Raw genomic sequence first — 22,014 nt, 5'->3', positions numbered from 1 at the left:
CGAGCGAAATCGCTCAACTGCAAAGATTACAGTCAGGCATTATTGCTCTGTCACCGTGTAATTTCGTTCAGGTTTGCTTAATGAGCGGCTTGCATAAGCAATCACATGCTGACGGTCATCATAACGTTGGACCAAGACGGCACCCAGACCGATTCCACTAGCATCTGTGTGGATTTCTGTCGGCACAGTAGGATTGAAGTGGCGAAGGATAGGTCGGGAGGTCAGCAGGAACTTCAACTGCCGAAATGCAGACTCGCACTCGGGTGTGCACTCGAATCGTGCGTCTTTATGTAGCAGATTTGTCAGATGATAAGAGACGTCAGCAAAACCAGGAATAAATCTGCGAAAGTAAGAGCAAAGAGCCAGAAAACTACGAAGTTGCTTCACTGACTGCGGTGCACTGAATGCCTCAACAGCTGCCGTCTTGAGGGGATCAGGCCGGATACCATCTTTGTCAACAAGATGACCCAGCACAAGGGTTTGACGGTCACCAAAGTTACATTTCTTGGAGTTCAGAACCAGGCCGGTGTTTTTGATGCAGTCGAGGACAATATCCAGGCGCGTATTGTGCTCATTGAATGTGCGCCCGAATACAACAACGTCGTCAAGATTGCACATACAGATGTTCCATTTTAACGCACGCAGAATGGTGTCCATGAACCTTTCAAAGGTTGCTGTAGCGTTGCACAAACCAAATGGCATCACATTGCATTCGAATAATCCATAGGGGGTTATGAAGGCTGTTTTCTCCTTGTCTGCCGGGTGTATCGGGATTTGCCAATACCCTGAGCGCAGCTCCACTGAAGAAAAATAAGAGGCCGAATGAAGGCAATCAATTGCATCATCAATCCGGGGCAGCGGGTAGACATCCTTGTTAGTCGCGGCGTTTAATCTTGGATAATCGACGCTAAATCTCCAGTTACCGTCTTTCTTTCTGATGAGTATGACCGGAGCTGCCCAAGGACTCGAGGACTCTTGTATTATCCCATTTTTCATCATGTCACTCACTTGTTCCCCGATTACCTTGCGCTCGTTAGGCGGCACCCGATAAGGCTTTTGCGTGATCGGGCGCGCAGATCCCGTATCGATAGTATGGCGCGTTCGTGACTCGGGAATCGAGAACGCTCTGTCCGGCTGCGCAAAGTCGAACACTGACAGATGCTTAGAAAGTGTATCCACCAAGGTATGTCGCTCCCTTGTGCTGAGCGACTTGTTTATCATAGACAGAAGCTTTTTGTCTCAGACGTGGCGAAGGTCAGCAGGTTCACATAGTGGGTCTGTTAGTACGGCTACGGACGAAGACGTATATTCTGTAAAGTAGGCGAGTTTCAAGCCGTCTGGAAGCAGGACGGGTTCTGTCGAGCAGTTGGCCGTCCACAAGCCAGCACGCCCGTTGCCGATGGATACCACGCAATGAGGGAGAAAAACGTTCTTCTTCACACAATTTAGATGCATTGGTTCTACGGAGGCATCGAAACTGTCTGGAACTTCACCGCGACATACGACCGCCACGCACACAGAGGTGGGCGCAGGCACAACAGTATCTGCAGACACACAAAGTTCACCTTGATTGCAAGTCTCCTCTAAGAGGCCGGACGAAACATGGCCATCGACGCAAACTTCCCCCGTGCGACAATCAACGGTCGCACCACACTGCCGCAAAAAGTCGATGCCCAAAATCACTTCGTCCGTCGATCGGGGAATAACTACAAACTCCGTCGCGAAAACTCCACCAGCCAAGGATACTTCAGCAGTGCACACACAAACAGGGCCAACGACTCGCCGCTCACTCCACAAAACGTTGCAGCCTGATCCCACGGAAATACAACTTTGCGCCCCAACCGACCTTTAATACCGACACTCATTACGGATACAGTTGCTCCGGTATCCACTAAAGCCATTATAGGAACACCATCAGCAAGTACATGCACTTTGTTCTTAATCATAGCAACTGCAGGGGGCATTTCTGTCGATAGCACGTGTCGAGCGACCTCACCCCCATCGGCCGCGCTAGCAAGTTTTGCAGTTGTGAAGGCGAGGCGGAGCGGCGCACTGGCGATGGAGATTGACGTAAACGCGGTGCGCGAGAAGTTGGCGGTGGCGTCAAACTCCTGTCAGATGCCGGCGAGCGGCTCCGAAAGCTTCTCTGCCAGTAATCGTTGCCAGGAGGGACGCCAGCTGACCAAGAGGTGGTGTATGGCTGTTGAGTTGTCCTCGTAGGAGGTGTGGTCCGTGTTGAAGACCCCAATCGACGATTCCACGTTGTTGGGCGACGATTGCAAAATCTCGCTATGTGGCCCGCGACACCGCATTAGAAATCCAGTGGCAGATGCCGCAAATTTCGATGTTCTTCCATGTAGTCACGCATGTTGCTGTCGACTGCATAGCCAGCAGGTGGGTCCCATTCATCATGGCTAGGCATCGGCCGCCGGGACACGTGCGTGCGGCGAGGGCGTTGGTCGTAGTCATGATCCTGATAGCTTATGGTCCGTCTCGTTTGTGGGGTAGATCTATACTCGACGGTCGCTAAGTGAACCGCGGGTTGCCATGCGGTCGAAACGGCCGTGTTTCTCATCTCGTGTGGTAAGTTCGCACCAGCGATGCCGGGTGTGCACCGGTACATCTGTTCCCGATGGAGCAACTCTTCGCGAACAATCTGCCGTATTGTTGATGGAAGGTCAACACACGAACTCGGGTCTACACTTGCCACCGTTGTGGTATTAGCCAGGCGACCAAGCCTCGGTATTATGCGTCGCATCTTGAGCATCTCAAAGGTCCTGAAGTGGCGAATGACGTCAGACACGGAATCCAAGCTTTCCTTGCCGATCAAGAAATTGTAGGCGTCTTCGGCTATTCCTTTCAACAAATGTCCAACTTTGTCAACCTCAGACATTTGAGAGTTGTCTATTTTACACAGTTTCAGAACTTCTTCGATATAAGTCGTACAGGCCTCACCGGAAATCTGAGCTCTTTGCGAAAACGTCTGTTCAGCGGGTTTCATTCTTGCGCTAGAGTCTCCAAAACACGCTCTGAAGTCCTCTACGAAAAGCTCCCATGAAGTGAGCGTGTCTTTGTGATTCTCATACCAGACGAGCGCTGTATCGGTAAGGGAAAACACAACATTGGACAACTGTGCGGTCGAGTTCCAACCATTAGATCGGCTCACCCTTCGGTAGTTCGTGAGCCACTCGTCGACATCTTCTCCGGCTTTTCCTCCGAAAGTGAGCGGCACAAGGTGGTGTTGCCACGGAACGCCAGATGCTGGCCTTGAAGGGAATCTGGCACCTTCGGGAACCTTCGGGAATCTGGCAGGCGTATTCAGGCATGTCAGGTGAGGGTGGCGGAAGTCCGGCAAGTCGACGGCTTCGGCGAAGTTGTAACAACGTAGGCTCCGTGTTTACGAGTACCCGCACCATCCACAAATTTGTTACAAGCACGGGGAAAAGGGTTTATTTAGGCGTGCGAGAACAGGAACGGCAGGCTACGAACAACAGGAATGGCCGCCGCACAGTCTTCATTCTCCTCTTCCCTTCTCTTGTTGCTCCGCGCGTCCCTTTTACGCACTTGGACGTAACAATATATATTGTTCGCGATGTCGCGCGCTGTCGCACCATACGGAATTGCTGCCGGAGTAGAATGAGCTCCACTCCCCCTACACCCTTGCCTTGCGCGCAACGGAAGACGACGCGCGTCCTGCCCGCTTTCCTCCTTTGTGCGCGCACGATTGAACCACCACCGTTGGCTCACCCTCACACGCTTTCACACACACATACAGCATGCGGCGCGCGGTGACGATGTTATTGCCCTTGGGCATTATACAGCACATCATCACGGCCACGGCAGAAATGCGCCTGGAGCGTCCATATATGCGATATCGCAATACAAAAAAATTGGCAGTGGCTTAGCTCGGCTATGCCAGGATGTACGTAGCGAAAGCTAAGGCGTAGCATGGTTAGCCTTGGAGAATCTTGATTGTAAGTCTAGGTTAATCTGGTTGTCTAGCTATGGTGGCGCCGTTTAGCCAGTCGTTCAGCACGCTGTTCGTCTGTTTCCTGGGCGATTCGTTTCCTCTTCATCTCGTTCCGATGTCGATTCCAGGCCTCCTCCGGCTTATCAGAAATGTGGACATCCATACAGCCTCCTCAACTGTGGTTGCGGCACGCGCGAGCTCTGCTTTTCAATCTTCGGACATGTTATCAGGCATGCCATGCAGCTGGCGAAGCTAGCGGAGGCGAGCGCAACGACGAGGAACGCGTCCTGACGTCATACAAATCAGTGGGGAGGACAAGCGCGGCGCTGCGCAGCGGTGGATCACCTTTGGCTCGGTGCTACTAGTGGTGCATGCGCAGTAGTGACTAGGGAGGGAGAGAGAGAGAGAGAGAGAGAGAGAGAGAAATATCTGCCGCGAGGCGCGCGTTGTGGCGCCATGTGCCTCCTCGGAGCACCGCCACGACGAAATCGCAAGTTCGCAGCCAGTAAATCTTTTGCTTTAAAATGTTGACATGAGAAAATATCCATGAGCTAACCGCCGCTGGCACATCTGGTGCACTTGTGCTCCTATTGTCATGATCTCCAGACATGAAACCAAAATAAGGATTAAAAATTTAGAGAACGCTTAAATTTCGCTTTTAAGAGTGGAACGCGATAGCATTAGAATATCTCTAAATGCTTCTCGCGCTACCGGCAACAGCAGCCAGCTTATGTGACCGTAATCGGAAACGCTGGCGGCGAACGCTATGCACGAAGGTGAGCCTTCTGGTCGAAACGCGGCCTCTTGGGCGGGCCACGATACCGCGGAGGCGAGCGCAATTTGGAGGTGTTGCAAGGAAGCGGGCGCGCGCAAATCTCGAAGGCCATGGCCGCCCTATGAATGGTAGAAACGGTGGAAAAATGGTTTGTGTTTTCAGCTTCCGTGCAATGTAATTATATTATCACGTATATTCAAATTACAATCCAAGGCTTTCATGTCTGTAGGTTTTGTGCCTACATTATAATGCAGTAAGCTTTTAGCCACAATAAAATTTTAAGTAAAAAAGTAGAGGCGATTCAAAAGAAACCTATAATGATCGTTCGTGACAGAACTCTGGTAATGAAACCCTAGGGGTGGGGGTATGCTTCGGCATCACTTTAGTTAGTCGTAACGATCTGGACGTGCACTGGGTCGGATGGAGAGATTTCAGAATCACTGCAGGCAGCGGCTGACGCAGTGCAGAAACACGCTCGCAACAATGGCCTGAGCTGTTCGCCGAAAAAGTCAGAATTGCTTATAGTCCGGAAAAAAAATCCCGCAAATGCGGCTGCTATTTTGCCGGCACACATTCAGGTGCAGGTAGCTGGACAACCGGTCCCACCCGTTCCTAAAATCAGAGTGTTAGGATTGTGGATCCAGCAAAACACGCACAACCAAGAAGCCATAGCACGACTCCAAACTACAGCTGGGCAATCACAGAACCTTCTCAGGAGGGTCTCCAACCGACGGCATGGAGTTAAGGAGAAAGATGCCTGCAGGTTAATCCAGGCTTTCTTTCTGAGCCGAGTGGCGTATGTCTGCCCTTACCTGCATCTCAGGAAGAGGGATTTGGAACGGATTAACGGTCTAATCCGAACGTTATTCAAACAGGCTCTTGGGCTACCAAAATGGACTAATACAGAGGCACTCTTGAGTCTAGGGGTGCATAATAACGTTGAGGAAATCATAGAGGCCCACAAATGGGCTCAAACAGTTCGATTATCCGGGACACATGCGGGACAGCGGATCCTCGACAGCTTAGGGTATCGTCCAGCCTTAGACATCCCGCAACGACAGCGAATACCTAACACTATCCGGACCAAGATCATTATCCCCCCGCTTCCGAAAAACATGAGCACTGTAAACAGCGGTAGACGCAAAGCTAGGGCGGCGGCACTCTGGCAATGTTACAAAAACCAACCCGCCATATACGTGGATGCTGCTCGCACCAGTGATGGTCGACACACTATAGCCGTCACTAATGGCGACGGGCACACCATCAGCTGTGCGACGGTAAACACATCTTCCATTGTGGAGGCGGAAGAGGCCGCCATCGCCATGGGCACCTCCATTCCGGGCACCAAGATTATTATATCCGACTCGAAAACAGCGATTCGTAACTACACCTCAGGTTTCATTTCCCCTCGAGCATTCAGAATAATTAACAAAAACCTCAATCAATTGAAGTTGGTGTGGGTACCCGCTCACGCGGGCAACCCTGGCAATGAGGCCGCCCATCTAGCCGCCCGAGCAGCTAGTAACCGGGAGGTGGGCTCCTCCGTCGGGGTTGACCGACATGAAGGTATCCACACCTACAACGAAATGACCGTTTATTACCGCGAATCCAGGCGAATATATCCATCCCCGCACGAGACACTGACAAGAATACAGGCCACTAACCTCAGGAGAGTACAGACTAGATCTGTACTTAGTCCAAAAAGGCTAGCTGCAATGACCGGTGGTGAATATACACCAAACTGCAAACATTGTAGCTGTCCCCTTGCGGACCAAGATCACATCTTGTGGGGATGCCAAAAGAACCCTCCCCCGAGAGAACTCTTTAGGCGAGCTCCCTCACATGACGAGTGGGAGAAAAAAACGAAAACGTCCAACCCGCAAGACGAGATACGGTTGGCGGAATGGGCTGATAGCGTCGCGGCTAAGCAGACGCCACGCTAGCCCACACCGCTGGGAAAGAAAGATCCACTAAAACTTTACAATAAAAGTTTTCTCTCTCTCTCTCTAGTCGGAGTTTTCCGGGGAGGGGGGCTCTGCCCTAACCCCTGGAAAACTATGGAGAGGATCAAGCCTCGGAGCGCCTCCCTCCTCTTGCCCCCCCCTCTCCCCCCCCACACACCCCGTAGTCGGCGGCTATGGCTTCAATGATGTATCAGGGTAGCTGAGCGCTGCTATCTCAGCATTTATCACCGCAAAGGGCACTTAATTGCTAAGCTAATGGAGTGGATAAAGTGACTCGCGGATGGTAATGTCTTTATTATTGACAAGAAAACATTGTTTCGACGAGCGTAATGCACTCACGAGTGAAACGAAATCGTGTGCGGCCTGCTCCGCAAGTCGTCGTCCATGTTTTGATGTCCCGCAATGCATCCGCGGCCACCACCTGCTGGTTGGCGTCCGCGGCCACCACATTCGCCGCCGGTTGTCATCCCGCGGCGAATGCGTTCTCACCATTCGATAATAAGCTTCTGTTCACACGGGTTGCTGAAAGGCGCATTTTCCCTCTCATACTACCTCTGCTTGGCGAATTTGATGCGATACGCCTTACGAGCGAATTGCCTCGTTTGCATGAAGTGCGGTGCGGTTGAAAATTAATACGATACGCTTCCGTCGCATTCATGTACACGCGGCTAATGGCTATTGTAGTGTAGCACAGTTTCATGTATTTAGGGTTATGTGTATTTAAACAATAAAAATACCATATATGGGACACCGTTTCATTTAGCTAAATGGAAAATACTAGCAAAATTTTCCCACCTACAGCGGCAATACTAATGGAATGTATGCTGTGGCCCAGGTGCATCGTGAGATCCCCTTTTTTATCCCGGCACTGCTAGCCGTCAAAGTCCAGGAAGATAATCTGTGTACGGCATTAAAATCTGCGTGTGACCAACTGTGGCACCATTTGCATTATTCTTAAACGGGCGTACAAAGCACAATATGCCGGTCAGCATTACCACTGGCACACATGGCCGCAGAAACACGGGAACGGGCTGCGTCACGACGTCATATAGCTCGAGTGCTCTACTAATGAAGTGAATATTCTTCTGGAAGCTACCGAGCCCACCAGCTGTAATCGCGAGTATTGCATTCGTCTCGTTACAATGAATATAACGATGTGTTGGGCCTTTGCTTGACTCGTAGCGTTTCATTCATTTCACCCCTTCCTTCTCTCTCTCTCTCGCAGTTCTGCAATGACCCTCTGGCAGTCTACGCCACACCCACAACCGTCAGGTTCGGTCACCAGACGGTGAAGTCCTCGAGCCGCAGCAGACCATCTCTGGTTTCGACATTTGAAACAAATGAGACCGTGAGTGGCAAGGTAAAGAATTTCAGAGCTTTTGATTATTTGGCATTCTTTATTGGGAGTTTCATACGCAAAATTCCGGTAGGAATTGAGGAGGCTTTCAGTACTGCACTGTGCTTAGCGCCCAGAGTGCACTAAACACTCAAAAGTAAGCATGCTTCATGTTCCGATTGTACAAAAGTGCATACACAATGAGAACGAAAAAAAAAAAAACGGACGAATGGGCGCTGTTTTTGTCGCCTTCTTTGCTTTTGTCGCACATGTTTGTGATTTTTGATATTATGAAAGCGTTAAGTATGGTAGGATGCTGGCATTGAAGCTTACCACGGTGGATAGCAGCGCTACAACACAGCCTCGCTAACACTGGAACATAACTGTTAACCGGGGGGTCGGAGGGAGGTAAGACTCCGTGCAAATTGACTTAACTCTTCTAATCACGAATAAGTGCGTAACAGCGTCCGAAATGTGTAAATGTCAAAGTGCACGTGTTCTGCGTATAACTGGACATGCTTCTGGTCGAGATCAGCAATGTGAACTTTCGTAAGTTTGAGATCGCCAAACTTCTTTGTCGTTTGGAATGGCGTCTCATTTTCGTCTCATCCTTAGCGGCCGGTGTTCGTACAGAGGGGAGGTAGGCTGCCTCGACAGTACCGCTTCTCGCGCTCCTATCGAGGCACCCTCACTAAACAAAAGGAAGCACATAGCGCCCTCCTGCCCCTGCAGGGTGGCTATGCGGGCCAACTAGATCGCCAGATAGAGAGCGTTTGAAATGACGCACTTTTCGACAACCCAGCGTGGTGAGCGCCAGTGTGGCACCCGCACCATACCTGTCACTTGCAGCATGCATACGTGGCAACTGGTGCAATGTATGAAATGAGGCTACGTGTACGGATAGCAAGTGGGTAGAACGGAAAGTTAACAAAGTGTCTTTTACACGGAGGAGTGTAAAATGCACGTGAGGCTCGTTTACGTTGCATAATGACCACCGTAGTTTATTCGCGTCTGAACTGTAACCACATATATTGATGTTGGATATTTCAGTACTGCAAGCTCAGAAGCGAATTCCAGGACCTTGAATTCGGCTTGTCCCTTTTCGACTTGGAATGCGAGGACTGGGCGAACAGCTGCAACGATATGAATACACCGATGCCCGGCACGCAGAGGTTCAAGGACATGACCGCACACTTCTTCAAATTGAGGAGCATAGGTTCACGCGGACTGCCTTGCTAGCGGACCTGCGTGCTTCGCTGGTTGACGATCGCAGACTCCATCACCATCGGCATGTTCAGTGTTTGGTGAATAACCGGCTGTTCTTCGTGGCTGGGCAAACCCATAGACTAATCATATAGTGCGAGCATTACCACGTACTGTACGTGCTTGTAACGTTCGCGTGTCATACACGGTGCGCTCTTCGTTGCCAGTGCGTTAACCTCGACGAATGTTTGCGCTGAACAATGCATCATTTAGCGAGGCGTAGAAAGCTTGTTTTAATAATTATATTCAACTGATGCATCGCCGTAGCGTTACGATCTTTCCCTATGTGTAGTGAAACTTTGCACGACGTCGAATTGTTTGACTCGCTGAGTGCGTCTCTGCACAGCTTTACGATTTATTTTGCGTGCGGTGAAGATTCATGAGTTAGTGTGTCGAACACATCACCACCCTGCGGCTTTCAGATCGCCGATGCTGTTACGAGAATTCCATTGTTGTGGTCGAGAGACGTTGTATTGTTCTGACGTCAAGTTTGCTTGCTTAAGCGCACCGCGCAGTCATCCACAAAGGTCAGCGCCGACCGAGCGTCGCCGGATACTTGGTCTGATGTTTTGTGTGGTGCTCGCGATATTATTATTTTTTAAAGGAAAAGAAAATATCCAGTGGGCTTTACGCAAGGCGTATGAAAAAAAAATCAGAATGTGTCAAATAAATGCACGCAGCTGTGTTTGATGCAGGTATTGCAGCAATGATTTACCGCACTTGTCCGTCATCCAACGGGCAAAGTCTTCCGAGGCATTCAGCGGTGAAGGCAATTGTCATTGACTGCTTCTCCAGTCTGCAAAGTGACAGCATATTAAAAAAATGCACACTGTGCGCATTGCGGGAATCGAATTAAAACGAAGGATTTCGTTCCAATGAGTGTGACGAGCCATTTTAGCACTTAGATGAGTGTGTAATTCACTTCAGCCTGTCTCTTGGGACTCGCTGGCGACCTATTATAAACAGGATGCCTGCTGAATGAATAATTCGTTGGCTATATGTTTAGGCGCACCAATTTCACTGCCTGTAAGTCTCTATCGTCCCGTGCTGCGTTCTGAAATCTCGTGTGCTTTACTTTGTAACTCCCAAAATTAAACCAACGTATAGTTATTTTCCGGGCAGTACATTTGTATAGTACTCAGAAAGCTATACAATTCATGCGTTAGAAGTTTGCGTTGCATGTGTTAAGCATTGAAATATTTCAAAGTTACCCAGTTGAAAATGACAACAGGAATTCCTGTCGCAACTACGGAAATTTCTTTCGCGACTACTGAAATTTCTGTTGTACGACAGAAGTTCCTGACGTTTCTGTAGTTGCGACAGCCATTTATGACGTTACGACTGAAATTCGGATGTCGCAACAGAATAAGACCAAGGGTTCTGAAGTCACAAAAGAAATGTTCTGTCGCGAGAACAAGAGTTCTGAAGTCGTGAGAACAGCGTTCTATCGTGACAGGGCTTCTAAAGTTACGACAGAAATTCTGTCGTCGCAACAAAGACTCTGTCGCGATGATGAACCGAAACGCTCAGTCACAACAAGAGTTCTGTAGTCACAACAACAGCTCTCTATCAGGACAGCGATTATGACGTTGCGACAGAGATTCTGTCGTCGCAACAGAAAGATTCTGTCGCGACGACGAAGAGTTCTGAAGTCGCAACAGAAACGTTCTGTCATGACAACAAGAGTTCTGTAGTCACAACAACAGCTTTCTATCGTGACAGCAACTCTGACATTACGACAGCAATTCTGACGTCGCAACAGAATCATTCGTTCGCGACGGCCAAGAGTTCTGATGTCGCAACAGAAACTTTGTGTCGCAACAAGAGTTTTTGAAGTCTCTCAACAGCGATTCTGACGTCAAAAAAAAAAAACCAACCTGAAAGCTCGCCTGCACGCACAGCGTTCGGCGCAAGTGTTTCCGTGTAAATATTACGGTTGCGTAAGCTGTAGTTGCCTGGAATCGGCAAGTGTAGCATACGTAGTAGGGAGTGACGTAACTACACTTTGTAGGTAAAGAAAAACCCCCACAACAACTGATTTGATTTGTGTTTTGATAGCGCTATGGAAAGGCCACGCATAGTTAAAACTTCCGAAGAACAGCATGAACACGATGAGCGGCTACTGGAACAGCAACGCCAATATGTAGAACCACGCCGCGCTCAGGCAAGTTAGGGCGCAGCAATTTCTGGCCAAAGCAAACCACGCACAGCTGGGACACCTGAAGAGCAGCGCGAATAAGATGGGCGACGCAAGGAACAGCAACATGAATATGCACTACGGTGCTGCGCTCAGCTAGGCTCGGCAGGACTCGGCTACATTACAAGGCTACGTTACATTGGCTTATCGGATCAGGTGACACCACAGCTTTGCTGGCTAACCACCCACACAGCATTAATTGGCGCGCCTATTGTGTTATCGAATTTAATGATGCGAAAGTGTCAAATGGCCCGTTGAGAGAAAAAGCCGGTGGCGTCTGCAGCAGCGAATCAGCACTTAGATTCCTATTGGCTGTGACGCCGAGTCACGAGCGCACCTCGACAGAGCATAGCGCACGAAAAGGAACACCTGCTGCCTTGACAGTGCACCAGGTGTTGTGTGAGGGGAGAAGGCATCGCCGCGACGCCACGTCACCCACGCTCTCGCCCTCGGAAGCCTGTGTCATCTGCGTGCGCCTTGCCGCGCAAGCTCTAGCGTGTGTTCTAAGCGCGCCTCGGTAAGACCAGAATATAACGCGCATGGAATGCCCAGCGGCGTTCAATTGGCCATTAATGTTTTCACGTTTACAATTCGTGAGAAATGCTAAAGTGTCATCGGGTTTTTTGAAGCTACATTTGTTGAACACGTACTTTTGCCATCCCACGCAAACTTGTCGTATCCCCCTCCCCCCCTATGTTAAGAAATGTAACCTTAGTTGTAGTTTTAATTACGTCAGCGCAGCCGTCTAAGTTTTACACCGATAGCTAAGCCGACTAGCGACTCTATGGACCACTTGTATACGTATTTTCCAGGAAAAGGCGCATTTAACCCGCCCATTTGGGACATTGCCTACCTATTATCCATACAATCCCCCAGACATAAACGAGATGCCTTGTTTAGCTCACCGACTACAATAGAGAAACAAACCACTAGTCTCGTATGATGCACGAAACCACAAGGAAAAACGAGGTTTTAGTAGTAATCCGCAACACTTGCATTTAAAACAAGAAAGTGAAATCTTCGGAACGCATTGCGCTTTCGGTTCTCCCTATTCTCACGGAAGTTCAGGTCCGTATCTCGTCCTGTTATTTTAGGTGCGTGGGAATAATTTCGATTAGGGGCAGTATGAAACCCCGGAACGTTTCAATGAGCAAATTTCTCCAAAGGCTATAATGAACCTGCACAGAATAAACAGCTATTGCTCGTCACTGAGGGCACTGTTTCGCACTTCGAATAAATTTAGTACCAGCGCCGTTCCACGCATGTCTTACCGAGGATACCTTGGAAAAACAACTTATTGCTGTGTTTATTACATAAAAATTGGGCGAAACCGAGTATGCGGTAATTACTTACGGAGCATGTCAGCGACCTACACAGTGCAAAGTTTTGTTATACGTCACCAAGGAATGCCCAACATTTCTTGAAAATATGGAATATCTCCTGTTTCTGATCTTGCCGGAACACAGGCGAAAGTGTAACTCTTATATAAAAACAACCTGAAAATTAAATCGACAATTTCATAAGTAACACAAGCACGTAGAAAGAAAATTAAGGTTAATGTTCCACTGGTATTGAAATGCCCCTGCACGTACGAACAACATCATTTTCACGAGCATATCTACGATAACTCGTGATTACACAATGAAATTCGGCAGTTACACCTGTAAGAGGTTTCCTTACATTTCTGATCATGATAAAATACTGAGACCGCAACGGTATTTATGCTATCTGTGGATGGAGATTAAATAATTCCAGCATTCGATATACCATCTATTTCAGGCTTTAAGGAACACCAGTCGTTGGGCGCGGCTTATTATAGTACATTATCCGGACCTCCCCTGGCGTCCGCCGGTTAAATATAGCAACCAAATTATGTTTTAAAATATCGAAATAGCGGTTTTAAAAAACTGGACGTTATGAAACTAACGCAAGCTTACATTTGCCATGGCGGGAACTGCCTAGCGCGAGGCCTTCTATGCAACGTGAGCGTGTAGGTCGTATACCAGGCGTCTTCCGCTACAGCGTGTCCCTAGGAGGCACAGAAGAAAATCTTCGCCGCCTAAGGAGGGGATACCCAGTAAACAAAATCATTACTTAGGTGGCCACTCTATTGAGAAAGAAAATTGAGCTTGAGGTGTAGTTTTAACTAGCGTACGCTTGCAGCAAACGCATAAAATTTGGAAACCGAAAATTTAGCTCAAGCGTGCCGTCAAAAGTGCCCGCTTTCAAAAGTAGGGGGGTAAATAGCACACTTTGCCTGTCACTGTTGACAGATGTGAGGAGGAAGACAGTGCACCCCCCCCCCCCTACCTGCCCCTACCCCTAGGCCAATATCTCTATGCGATGCAACGTGTTTAGATTGATGCGTTGCCACACTGCGCGAGGTCGAGAAGGAGAAGCAGAAGAAGAAGACATCGACGACGTCGCCCACGCGCTTGCGGGTCGCGCTGAATTCCGGGCCGCTGACCGAGAACCTTCGGGGCTGCATTCCAGGAGAAACCCAGTTAGGCCCCGCCATCATGGGTAAGTTGCCTGACATTGTAATGCGACCTGAGCTGTTCCTTTGCCGAAATTCGTGCGTAAAATGCCGTCATGCGGATGTAGTGTTAGGCTCAGAAACAACCATAATGCCGTCAACGTATAAGTACGAGCATCACCCGCTGTGTCCGTCGACAATTACGAGTGACGTAAGCCCGCGGGAGCGGAATTTAAGCTGGATTCTGCTGGAGCTGGAGCAGTCAGTCCGCAGACGAGCATGGCGTGGCTGAGCTGCAACGAATGGTGCGGCAAAGCAGCTAGCCAGTGCCTTCCTTGTGGGAGACGGTAATTCGGCGGCCCTGAGCCGCATCGTGCTCGTCCGCAGACCGAAGCGGCGATCCGGCCTGTCTTATGAATCCTGCCGATATGTAGAAGATGCCGTCACGGAAGAAGGGCGACGTGATTTCGGTCCGCCTGCATTGGCATATTGCGATTCTGCAGTATCCCAGCGACCACTGTCACACTGAGGGGAGGTTTTGGAAAGAAGAAAAGGCGCGAGAACGACATACGAGTGGTGGTGCCTCTGCTGTTGGGCTTGGGCCCGTAATACACCTAGCCCATTGACGAATACGTCCGGTACTAGGAACGATGGAAAAAGCGTTTACTTGAGATTAGTTACATGGAGTTATCGGAGAGTAACGGAAACCCACTTCATGCAGGAGCAGGTTAAACCTCTGTGTCCACATGTGGACACGTCGCTATCACTGCACGAAAGGCCTGCGCTTTTAATACCATCGTCTTTCCTAAGCGAGTTGACTAGTGTCACGTCAGTCACGATCTTCGAATCGGTCGCAATACCCCACCCATGATGTCGCATCGTTCTGCACCACTCACACCAACGATGCACTCCTACCACCGATGAACTCACGCCTCCGATGGTATGAAATAGGTGGCCGTATAGCATCCGGGGAATCCAAGGTCGAAGCCGTTCCCAGGGTAATATTTCACATATTGGCCCTTTTCATCAATTGTTCAGGTGGCCGGGTAGTGGTAAGGGGCGCCTTTCGTGGACCCCCTCAGCAGTGGGTCTCAATACTGCGCTGCGGTAGGCCCCGATGGATGGATGGGGTTGCCTCGTGGCCGATGTTTAATGACCTTGGCCGTGTTGAGACGTAATACAGCCTTTAATTTCCCGCGCCAGTTCGTCCTGCGTTATGGGTTCTGATGAAATCTGCTCGGCTCTTGTTAACTTTTCATTGCTAAAGGTGGACTGCACTGCATTCCGAGCCAAATACTTAGCGAATCTTAGGCACTAATACCAAAAAATTCTAACAAATCCGCGACGTAGCACTGACGCACCCTCAATGGTGTTTCAGCATGCGTAAGGTAACAACAAAAGTTCGCCCTTTGTTTCTTTTCTAGAAGTGAACCACTCGCCAGGACATTCATGAAAATAGTTACGCAAATGCTCAGTCATGCCAGAATGATTTTTAGTGTTTAGAACGAAATCCTTGGCCCCCTTGTTACTGAACTAAGCAGCTCCGTCTTTTGGTGTCTCGCGTGTCTCCAACACCCTCCAACACAGCGAGGGTTGGGGCCTCTCTTAAGCGACTCCTGCTCCCATGGAAGCAAGTCACCCGTGCCAGCGAATATGATAGATTGACGTGATATCCTAGGCACCATAGTGGAGAAGCATCACGGTGAAAAGCTACGTGCGGGATGTCGCGTGCAAACTTATACCGTGAAAGGATGCTTGGCAAAATTGAAAACATACGATAGCGAGGCGGGTAAAAAAAAAAGAAAAGAAAAAGACATTCGCGACTTTTCACACCATATGGCTGGGATAGATGGGTTCAGTCAATGTGTACTGGGGTCTAGCTAATTGTGTATTGTAAATGACTGTATTGCTTTCTACAGTAGCCAGAGACAACGCAGAGAGCTTCATGAACATTTTCTCCTTCATAGCTTAAGTACATATACTTAATCTGAAATTACTCTTCATCTGTTGGGGCAGACATGTCAGCAAAAAAGAAAAAAAAAACGTTTGCCATTCGTTCTCGCCGAGACTTCACTTACGCCACATGACTTAAAGATACAGTTATTAAAGTATACGTTTCCGTCGACATTTTAGTATGCTATCACCCTTTGGTGTTTCTCATTATTGAATGGTGTGGCTGCCTGAGCTTCTGGCGAGACACAGCGTACAACCTCATTGACTGTATTAGCACCCGCGTGACAGTACAAGGCTCAAAGCGTTTGCGCAGTGGTTCCATAGCACCATCTTCCTGCTGCTATGAGTGAAAAGGCTTAAATGTACGCATGTATGAGCTTATAAGCTTGCCGTTTCGCTTCACGCCAGGCTCATCACTCCATAGATTCTAAACGCTAGCTCATATTTCGCACATCGTTCAGTATAGCAAATAAATACTATCAAATATATTATGCCACACTACCATTTACGCTCCTGACCTAAGTACGTGTATTACTGAGCGCACTTCAGACTTGGCTGCATGCCTTACCTTAGTACAGCTCAAGACGAACAAAGTTGTGGTATTTTGGCACCACATACTGTCGTTGAAAACTTAAGTGTTTAGAAATTTCAACCACAGAACGGCAACGTACTTGCCCCTTCGTGCCTTTATCCGCACTCCAAAACGTAGTTCCCGAGGGGCGCCGACATCGAAGAAGTTCGTCTACTCTGTGACGTCATAGAAATGAGGAAATGTAATTGGCGTTCGCATTCACCCAATGCCTCTTGGAGAACGGCGTATTTGTCACAGCACTCTTCGATCGTATCTTACAGCTGATAGCAGAAGCAAAAGACTTGCCACCGCATTGTAAGTTGGCCACTGAATATGGACAGTATATATGTTGAGGCACCCCTTACCTCCCCCTCTCACTCCTCCCTAAAAATATGCAGGAAACATCGATGGTGATTGTCCAAAGCGAACAGCCCCTCAACTCGGCCATGCGAGTGCTTACGCGGGACAGTCTAAACAGCCCTCCACTTTTTCCTCCCGCCTCTCTTCGCAATTCGGTAGCCCGAGAGCACGCTCCCTTTCCTTTGGCGCGATTCCTCGCCTTCCCTTCCCCGATATCAGCCTCCGTCGCTCCACCGAACAACCAAGAAAACGGTTGAGAGAGCCAAAGAAAACTATTCACTTTATGAAAGAAATCAGCGACGATTAAGCGGTAAATTCTAAAGAAATGCGCCGCATTACAACGCACCTCCGGGGTCTCGGATCCATAACATCGCCAAGTGTTTGTTGTTCAAAATTTCTCTCGACACACGTCTTAACTATTCGAAGAGCGAAGTGCCACTGACAGTGTTCAGGAGCCGACCATCTTCGGTTGCACTACGGACGGACATCGGCCGTAACGTTGAAATCATTTTTTTATGTTGTCTACGTGCGCCTACAATATTCTTTCCAACTTATTCACCCCCCCCCCCCCCTACACCCATATAGAGCGTACCGCAGCTAAATGAAGCAAGAGTTAAAAAATATGCAAATGCAACGTAGCTGGACAGAACAAAGATAATGTTGTTGGCCGTCGCTTGGAGATACTCAATTTTTTTATTCCGCCTAATTAGATAATTAGTCAAAATAACTTCTTAACTATTATAATTAGAGGACAAGCGTCAACAAAAAAATTGTAGAGCAACATGAAAAACTCCCGATATAGCTTTAAGTTGCTGCATACGTGCTACATAAAAGTGTTTTTTCGAGCGTGAAAAAAGCCCGCGAACTCACGCAAAGTGCCTCGAGCGGCCAGTCGCACGGCAATTTTGCGTGCATTTGCGGTCTTTTTCCACACTCGGTAAAACCCTTTTATGTAGCTCGTATTGAGGAACTGAAAGCTGTATCCGGAGTTTTTCGTGTCGCTCTACAATTTTCTCATTGATGCTTTTAATGTAAGTGTAATATTTGAGAAGTTGAATAATTAATTAAGAATAATTACCTAATTAGGCGGACGTAAAATATACTTTAAGCATCTCCAAGCGATGGAAGACAACATTACTTTTGTTCTGTCCAGCGACAGGGCATTTGCATATATTTAAACTCTGGCTAAAGTTAGCTAGGACACCCAGCATATATATATATATGTACACCTATACCACGTGACTGGCTTCCCACACTTCACAGACATAGAGTTTATCCTACTTTGAGACTCTTAATGCTAGAGCATTAAAAGAACAAAAAGAAGAATAACAAGGCGCAATAAGAATGTGCCACACAAGCGGGAGCTCTGTATGTCAGTTGGCTACCTAGTAAGAAGTGCATTCCGCCGTGGCCTGATTCTGCAGGGGAGTCTGGGACGGTGGGCTCCTCCACCGCTCTGACGTCAGGCTACACCGGAACGACTGGTGCAAGCTCAACGGCGGCTACAAGCTCGACCAGTAGGCATGAGGATCCTCGTGAGTATACCAAGTTTTTGTGGTGCCAAACACAATCGTGCTTACGTAGTAGTGACAGCCCGTGTACATTTACGTTGCCACATTGCCTTTCAACTAAGATTACTACACTCGGTTTCACACATCGCGTGCAACGCTGTGAAAGCGAGGGAGACCTTTTTGGCGGTGGCTGCGTTCACACTAACAAATAGTTCGGCGTTTCTGCCGTCAAATACGAGAAAATATTCTCTATTTTGATTTCGTTATAGATAAAAAAAATGTTCAGCCTTAATAAGCAACAACAATCTCTGTTAGAAGTTGTTCGAGATCAATTAATTTTTTCTGGTTATCCTTTACGGGTTTTTAGTTTGCCGGCTGTTGCGCCAGGCTCGCGAGCAGTATCCGAGCGATAGAGATATGCACCGCAATGAAGAGCGCGCTGTGAGACATTTTGATGGCTGGACTTCCTCCGTCGTTTCCCCAGCGTTGCACTTTAAGAACGAAACGGGAGTATAGCAAGCGATGCCGTAACATGCGTTCTCACTCCGGATGTGGCGTCATGTGCGGGCAAAACTGCATGAAATAATAAAACCACATTCTTGCCGCCAGATTTCGAGATATTTGAAGCTGATTCGACACAGGTGGCCGTTGTACCGTTGCCGACGGCGAAGAGAAATCATGAAGCATGTTTCAGATACCGCGAATTGAGTTCGAAATCAAGCATGCAGCGTGAACATGATCACCCGCCACACGATGTAGCATTTTCATCTCGGTTCACGCGAAACAATAGTAGTTTTTGCTACATCAGACATTGAGGGGATGGTGACTTGGTCAACGTATCATATGGGGGTCGCGCTTATAGCATATATCAATGACACCCAAACGAAATATTGACATTTCCGTGTTCGTAGTGCACCAGTCCGTTATATGCGCCGCCTTCAAGACCCAGTAAGTCAATGAGCTCTCTGGGGGTTTCGGGCAGATGCGTCAATGCAAAAATAAAGAAAAGTATTCACGAGTGAAAATTTACTTAGTCACACAGAACGTATTCATAACGACATATGATATATAATAACGACATATGACATAAGACAAGTCCGCTTCTCAAAACGTTAGCTCCTGCTTTCACCTTGTTCTCGTTTTGCTCATCGTCTTGAATTTCCATCTCCCGCTTTCTCCGCATTTTCCCCAGAACGCATTCATAGCGTAGTTGCCAGCAGTTGCGGGCTGGCGTCGATTTTTCGCCTATACTTCAAGAGGCGCACCCGCTTTTATGGCAATTAAAGTGGTTTGGCCGGCATGCATGCAGTGTGCAGTGCAGAGCAGGTGTGCTCGCTTTGTGGGACACGGTAGTTATTATACGTTGCATGGCGTGGCCATTTCAGGCTGCTTCTTTGTGTCTCTGTCTTGTCCAAACCCTACAACCCCTTTGCAGATGGTCAAGGCAGAGCCGTGTCACTTGGAACAGCTGGCAGTCTTAAATTGTTGCCGGAAACATTGAATGAATGTTAGTGTTTGAGGGTTACAAAGCAACACCTGGGCTATAAAAGCATGAAGCGGCAGTGCAAAAACACTATTAATTTCCACCCCTAAGGTTTATCAAAGCGAATACACGTCTAAGTAAACGAGCCTTATTGTATTTTGTTGCCAATGGAATGACAGCTGACACGGACGGGAATCACACTCTGTATACACCTCGCACGTCTAAACAGAACGTACACCGTTGGCGATGAGCAACCACGGCGGCAAGCTGGCGATAGAACACAGCGATCATTTGTGTGTTTATTTGAATATTGAAGTTTGTCTCCGCGCCGCTGGTATATTCAAAGCCACAGCATATAACGCCGAGCTTTATGCTCACCGAAACCGAGTAAGGAAGGTCGGACGCTATATAACATAAAGCTATTCTAATCGCTTTCAATGTCATTTCCGCCATTACTCCTCTGCGATTGATCGATAATTTTCGGGACACGCCCTCAACGCTTGTCATCCATACGAAGTCATAATACCGTGAGAACTCCCTCTCCCAAAATGACCAGCATGCACTGATTATGCATCACATTTCCTTAGAATGTAAAGAAAAATATTTTGATAATGTTAGTTCTCAGCTTTGTCGATGTTATACCACCGCTATTGGACGACGAAAATTCTCTGGTCGTCCCCACTTCACCTGTGTCTCACGCGACCTGACAAAACTGCGAGAACTCACCACGTCAAAGAGATGTGTGTGCACTGCAGATGCAATAATATTCCGAACAAAAGAGAAAATTTTATGTAATACTCGGATGCTGCGCGTTTTTTTTTTTTGCGTGGCAGTATAACCTTGACCCGCCATGGTTGCATGCGGCTATGCAGTTGGGCTGCTAAGCACGAGGTCGCGAGATTGAATATTCGGTGCGAGATCGAATCGAGATCGAAAGATTTCGGTGCGCGTTAACGAACCCCAGGTGGTCCAAATTGTTCTGGAGTCGCCAACTACGGCGTGCCTCAAAATCAGGTCATGGTTTTGGCCCGTAAAGCCCCATTATTTAATCAGTATAACCTTGCCGAGCCCTTTCGCCAAGCATACGACATCGTTCTGCTAACTCATGTTTGCTGAGGATATGTTTTAGCGTATATGTTTTTCTCCCTATTGCACGCGTATTTTCAACCTAAGCAAGGGGTGCGGACCCATCGTAGACGCCGGCACCACTCCGGTTATCATCCGGTTATCACCTTGAGTGCGCCAGCGCGGTCGCACCGAAACCCTCTCCTTTCCTGCGCGCTCCACTCATGCCCGCCAACTAGATAAGAAAAACCTGTCAAGCTTGCTTATGCTACTCGCTTTGAAAGCGAACATAATTGACTTCCAATAAACGACGCGATTTAAATGTGCTCTCTGAAGAAGGTTATTGGCCACTGCCAGATGCTTGCGTCGGCGGTGCTTACATTTGACGTCAGGCGTTATAGTCGGCAGTTATATGACGTTACGGGGCTCCTGATGTGAAACTCATTTCCGCGCAGCCATCCACGGAGACCACGCCTCAGCACCGAGGCAGAGGCATAAGAACCATAGCAAGCATGGCAGAGAAGGACATCATGGTAAGGGGTAGATGTTGCTGTCGCGACTTCTCATTCAAGATGGACTACGTAACTGTGCAAATGCGTATGCGTGAAATACTACAAGAAGTAGTGAAAAGACAAACCTTACATAACTATTAAGGAGAAATATATTGCAGTAGATGAGGATAAGGTAAGCAAACAAAAAACGGCATGCATTCACGTGTCCACCATACTTATTCGCCAGGTCTATCTGGCACGTGGTAGGCAAGAGAGCGAGAGTAAATTTGATTATTATGAGTCTCCGTAGTTGAAATCTCTTGGTTTGACGTTTTATTGCTTAACGGGTCTCGCCCAGCACCCGAAGGACTTGCTAAGGGATAGTGTGAATGAAAGTTAAGAATCTAGGATCGGAGAGTGAGCGAGTCATTCAGAGTAGTGGTAGATATAATGCAGTGTGCGTTGTGTAAACTGTACTAGCACGTTACTTTTGGTCTGCGGTGAATTACCACGAGGGTGTGTGTTTGCGAAAGACGGTCAATCGCCACTGAGAGAGCAGATAGAGGTCATACTAAGGCATTTAACATGTCTGCTGTCTA

At 48.3% G+C, this 22,014-nt stretch overlaps 1 protein-coding gene and 1 long non-coding RNA gene across 2 annotated transcripts in view; both read left to right on the top strand.

Annotated features, from left to right (window-relative positions):
• LOC135895924 (uncharacterized) overlaps positions 1 to 10,002 on the top strand; it is a 50,769-nt gene extending 40,767 nt beyond the window's left edge. The window contains exons 10-11 of the mRNA XM_065424186.2: positions 7,935 to 8,069; positions 9,096 to 10,002. Coding sequence (XP_065280258.1) covers positions 7,935 to 8,069; positions 9,096 to 9,284 — 324 coding nt within the window. The 3' untranslated portion in view covers positions 9,285 to 10,002. The remainder of the gene's footprint in view (positions 1 to 7,934; positions 8,070 to 9,095) is intronic.
• Positions 10,003 to 13,876: 3,874 nt separating this feature from the next.
• LOC135895913 (uncharacterized) lies at positions 13,877 to 21,458 on the top strand. Its single transcript, XR_010562520.2, has 3 exons — positions 13,877 to 14,028; positions 18,290 to 18,400; positions 21,380 to 21,458. It is a non-coding gene; the product is annotated as an uncharacterized lncRNA (long non-coding RNA).
• The last annotated feature ends 556 nt before the right edge of the window (positions 21,459 to 22,014 follow it).

The sequence above is a fragment of the Dermacentor albipictus genome, chromosome 2, assembly GCF_038994185.2.
Source record: "Dermacentor albipictus isolate Rhodes 1998 colony chromosome 2, USDA_Dalb.pri_finalv2, whole genome shotgun sequence".
Classification (NCBI taxonomy): domain Eukaryota; kingdom Metazoa; phylum Arthropoda; class Arachnida; order Ixodida; family Ixodidae; genus Dermacentor; species Dermacentor albipictus.
The sequence above is the reverse complement of the archived record's forward strand: the minus strand, read 5'-3'. Positions and strand labels throughout refer to the sequence as shown.